We start from the raw sequence: 4,447 nt of genomic DNA on the forward strand, positions 1-4,447 counted from the left end.
TATGATTGTTACACCTGTCGTAATAGCTGCGGGCGCCATAGAAACTACAACAGTGACCTTGTATTGCCGTTCAATGTTGTACTGTAAGCCTTCATACCCACCCGGTCCATCTAGGGTCGCTGAGTCCTTGAGTAAGGTGTCGCACGACCGTGACTCCTAACTGTCTGCATCACAGTCTATACACATAGCTTTACTGTTTTTTGTCTCAGTCAACCTCTCTTTCTACAACTTCACCTCAAGACAGTAGAAGCTCGCCCCATAGTGGGAAACCGAGTGACGATTCGCCTCGGTCCATCGGAAAGTCCGCATCACTCCACTTGTGTTAAATAAAGGTATCTTTTCAACGCTTCGAATATAAGCTGATCTTGATCATATGTTCACATACATCGATTTGAGATCAAAAGTATTTCTGTCCACGAACTTACCATCTGATTAAATGGCAGTCATCACGAGAAACAATCAGCAAATACACCTATCTCTATCATTTATTTCCATAAACATTCGCGACATTGAAGTATTCAGGAAAATAACAGCAAAGCTGAAATAATGAATTTTGTTGTAATGTTCTACTGTTTAAGGGATGCATTACTACTAACCCTATGTAGTTTTATGATCCTTTAGATTTAAGCTGAAACATAGATACAGAATTCGTGCTGATTATCAAAGTCAAGCGTCATATTTTTGTAAAACTTCAACATGAATTATAGTTCCGGTTATACTGATACCATTCCATGTAAAAAATCAAATCTGTTTTTCTTTCAAAGAACGCCATGGTGACTACGGCAGCCCCTGGAAACGACACAACAACATATCGTACCAATGGAAATGGTAAAATGTGTTTGGGTAATGGAATTATAGGATAACAACAGTCATTAAATGGTAAACTGAAACATTAAATAGCAAAGCAGACATTTGAGCGTAAAGCATTAGGACTATGTATTTTCAATGTGTGTGTGTGTGTGTGAGAGAGAGAGAGAGAGAGAGAGAGAGAGAGAGAGAGAGAGAGAGAGAGAGAGAGAGAGAGAGAGAGAGAGAGAGAGAGAGAGAGAGAGAGAGAGAGAGAGAGAGAGAGAGAGAGAGAGAGAGAGAGAGAGAGAGCAGGGGGGAGGGGGTGAGAGATTGTTGGTACTTTAGACGATACGTATTATGCCTTCCATCTCTTTTGGGGCAGGTGCAACAGTGCCGATCCTCGCCAGCCTAACTGGGATGCTGGTTATAGCTGTGCTGATCCTGGTGGCGTACATGTAAGTACCTCTCCACTATCAGATGCGAGACATTCATTTTTCATCATGGATACATGTTATATGTATGTGAACAGTTATGCGCTAAATCTCCATAAGGAAGTAGTGTTTGAAGTTAATCAGCCTACACACGGAAGTATTAAGAAGCAAGTAAAGTTCACAATGTTATAGTTGTTGTGTTTATTCCTTTTCAGAGTTAAAGTAAGGCTAGATACGCCCAAACATAGAGGCTTCACGCTTCATATGGTTAATGCACGCCCTGCAAGTGTCACAAAGGTCATGGGTCAGACTGTGGGCACGCAAGTCAATCTCGGCGACTTAATGAGCCAAAACATGGCTGTCATACCAGAATGTGAAGACATAAGAATGAGGAACAAGTCGGGCACAACAATGTCGGATTGTGTCATTTACCACACGCTACTGGAAGACTATGGAACTGATAGACTTTCACATCCATATGAAGATGTTGTGTGCACAAATACGACACTGAGACCGCTAGCACCGGCCACCGTTAACACTCGCTGTGTAAATCCTACCAGAATGACTGCTCACCGACCTAAGGTTACGTCGACTCAGACAGGAGAAGGCTCTGAGATGCAAGGCCCAGAACTACGTGCTGGTTCCATTCAGAACAGCTCTGTAAACAACATCCTTCCAATGGAGAATGAACCAGAATGCGATTCCATACAAATTAGCCGTTTATAAAAACAAAACGGAATGTCTTGTCTTTATCTAAACGATAAACAATCTACCACGTACCCTTATGAAAATCTTGAACATTTCAGTGTTGCATGTTTTCGAGTTCGTGGAAACCCTGAAACGCCATAAAAGAGGACAAGAGTGAATCACCTTTATAAACTGCCACAGCTCTTGATGTCGGATGTGATTAAGTTTGTAGCCATACAAATGAAGGTAAAAGATGACGTGACATGTCACAATATTGTCTGAATCGTGAAGAGGGACAAGGCTCGGACAAACTGGACGTTCAATTTAGTTTCAAATTGTTAAAAAACACAACACTGATTTCCTACTTCTGCAGTTTATGATGGACGAGTCTTACAGGAAATCATCTATATCAAACACAGACCAATTGTTACCTTCAGGCAGCCACTGAATATACTTTACAGCAGTATCCTGGAAATGGACATTATATAATTGAAGGGAATCCGTCTTTCAGTTTGTTCAAACACCTTTCGTAAAATATTATCTCGGTAAAATGAGACGAGGCTGCGGTAAAATCTTCACAAATACCATGCATTGAAAAGCACAATAACTGATCTTCTCAACCAGGGACGACAACTCCCCGCAGCTACTCTGTCAATAACGTTTTATTTGGGAACGATATGCAGATTTTACTCACATTTATACTGATGCCTCCAAGGATTCGGCCATGATCCGTACTGCTGGAGCTTTCTGAATCCCTGATTACATTATCTCTGATGTGTTCAGGCTTCATGATTACATATCAGTTTTTGCAGCAGAACTCATAGCAATTCTACAAGCACTGAGCGGAGCTACAAGCACCCAAGAGGATATTATATGAGTGCCCATGTCATACTATGTTTACGACACGAGTGCCTAAATGTTGGTATTTCCCGAGCGAGAGCGAGGGATATACCGATATTTAGGCACGAGTGTCGTAAACATAGTATGATATGGGCACGAATATAATATTCTGTTTATTACCGAAGTCGTCAAATTGAGGAAAATAAACCCAAATCTACTTTCAAACACAGGCTGGCTACCCGCCGTCGCCGCATGTAGAACGCAACGTCACAGAAGAAACGTGACGTCATAGCCTTGTTCATGACGTCACGTCACCATGACAAAGTGATATTTTGCCCTAGGGCATCGTATGAAAAATATGAACCCCGATATGTTCGCCCTCGTAGGTAATAAAGTTACGTAAATTCACATTAGTAAAAGTAAATGCAAGTAAGGGTACATGCACATACATATCTGATGAGTAAATACTGACTGCTTGATGTATGTACCCGAGGGAGGACGAAATGTTGCAGCTTATATATAGATGCGTTAGCGTAATGGATGTTCCGTGTTGTCTACACCCGTTGCTTACACACGTTAAGTTGACTCGCACTCAGTAAAGGTGAATGGATCGTCTCTTATAGAAACATATTGAAGATACAGTCACACAAGAAGGCCTGAAGGTCTACTGCAATCGTGGTTACAGTGGAGTTCTCATTCTACACGCTGCCAGTAGCAAAACGTATCGATAGAAGTATCTCGCGAAACAAAAACTTTTAAAATCGGTATGTATAGACAATGTGTAACGACTTGTGTGATAAGCCAACATGCAAGCCGTTTGTCCATTTGACGCTTGATGGCTGCCTTTAATCGGAGTATGGGCTGGATCCCTTCAGTAAATATTACAGTGGAAAACAACCGTCATCGATATCAGTCGCAATTGCAAGTTATTTTCCTTCTTCCGCCATTATAATAATGAAGTAATATAATAATAATGGAGATATTCATTTTGTGTAATGTACCTGACATAATTGATTGAGATTGAAAACCATTACACATCCCTGTTGGACCTTATCTGTGACGGTATCATGCATTGACTTTGACGTGAAACCTGTTCGGTGTTGGTTTCCTCGACATATCGTGTTATGCACACCCGGACGTTAAAAGGTTTAATGTTTAAAAGTGACACAGGCGTGGGGGACACAATTGCTCTCATTTGTCGTACATGTGCTCCTCTAAACATCCAAGTACTCGTGAAGATCCTGGTTAGAATTGATCTTCAGTAAACCATGCTTGTGGCGACTGACGGGATAGCGTGGTCAGGCTCGCTGACACAGTTGATACGTCACCGTATCCCAATCGTGTAGATCGATGCTCATGCTGTTGATCACTGGATTGTCTGGTCGAGGCTCGATTATTTACAGACCACCGCCATATAGCTGGAATACTGCTGAGTGCGGTGTTGAACATCAAACCAACCAACTAAACATGCAAATCATCCATCATTTAACGTAATAACGAGGTAACTTGAGCAGAGAGCACAGGTTATTAATCAGCCGCAATCCAGATATGATTTACTTGTGAACCATCAAACTATTTTCTTTGTAGGCAGGTATACAAACAGTAGTTTGCTTGGTTCATTTCTATTACATCCAAACACCGTGACGTGGACGGCAATTGATAATATGTTTCACTCTCGCAATTTAGTAAACTGCCGGGCA

The 4,447-nt window shown here is 41.5% G+C and overlaps 1 protein-coding gene across 1 annotated transcript; it reads left to right on the top strand.

Moving 5' to 3' along the window:
* The first annotated feature begins 213 nt into the window (after window positions 1-213).
* On the top strand, window positions 214-2,762 carry LOC124261200. Its single transcript, XM_046695518.1, has 4 exons — window positions 214-332; window positions 765-828; window positions 1,172-1,244; window positions 1,436-2,762. The coding sequence occupies exons 2-4, from the start codon at window positions 771-773 to the stop codon at window positions 1,944-1,946; spliced, it is 642 nt and encodes a 213-aa protein (XP_046551474.1). The 5' UTR covers window positions 214-332; window positions 765-770; the 3' UTR covers window positions 1,947-2,762.
* The last annotated feature ends 1,685 nt before the right edge of the window (window positions 2,763-4,447 follow it).

Source organism: Haliotis rubra, unplaced genomic scaffold (genome assembly GCF_003918875.1).
Source record: "Haliotis rubra isolate DU_JTF1 unplaced genomic scaffold, ASM391887v1 Scf790, whole genome shotgun sequence".
NCBI classification, from domain to species: domain Eukaryota; kingdom Metazoa; phylum Mollusca; class Gastropoda; order Lepetellida; family Haliotidae; genus Haliotis; species Haliotis rubra.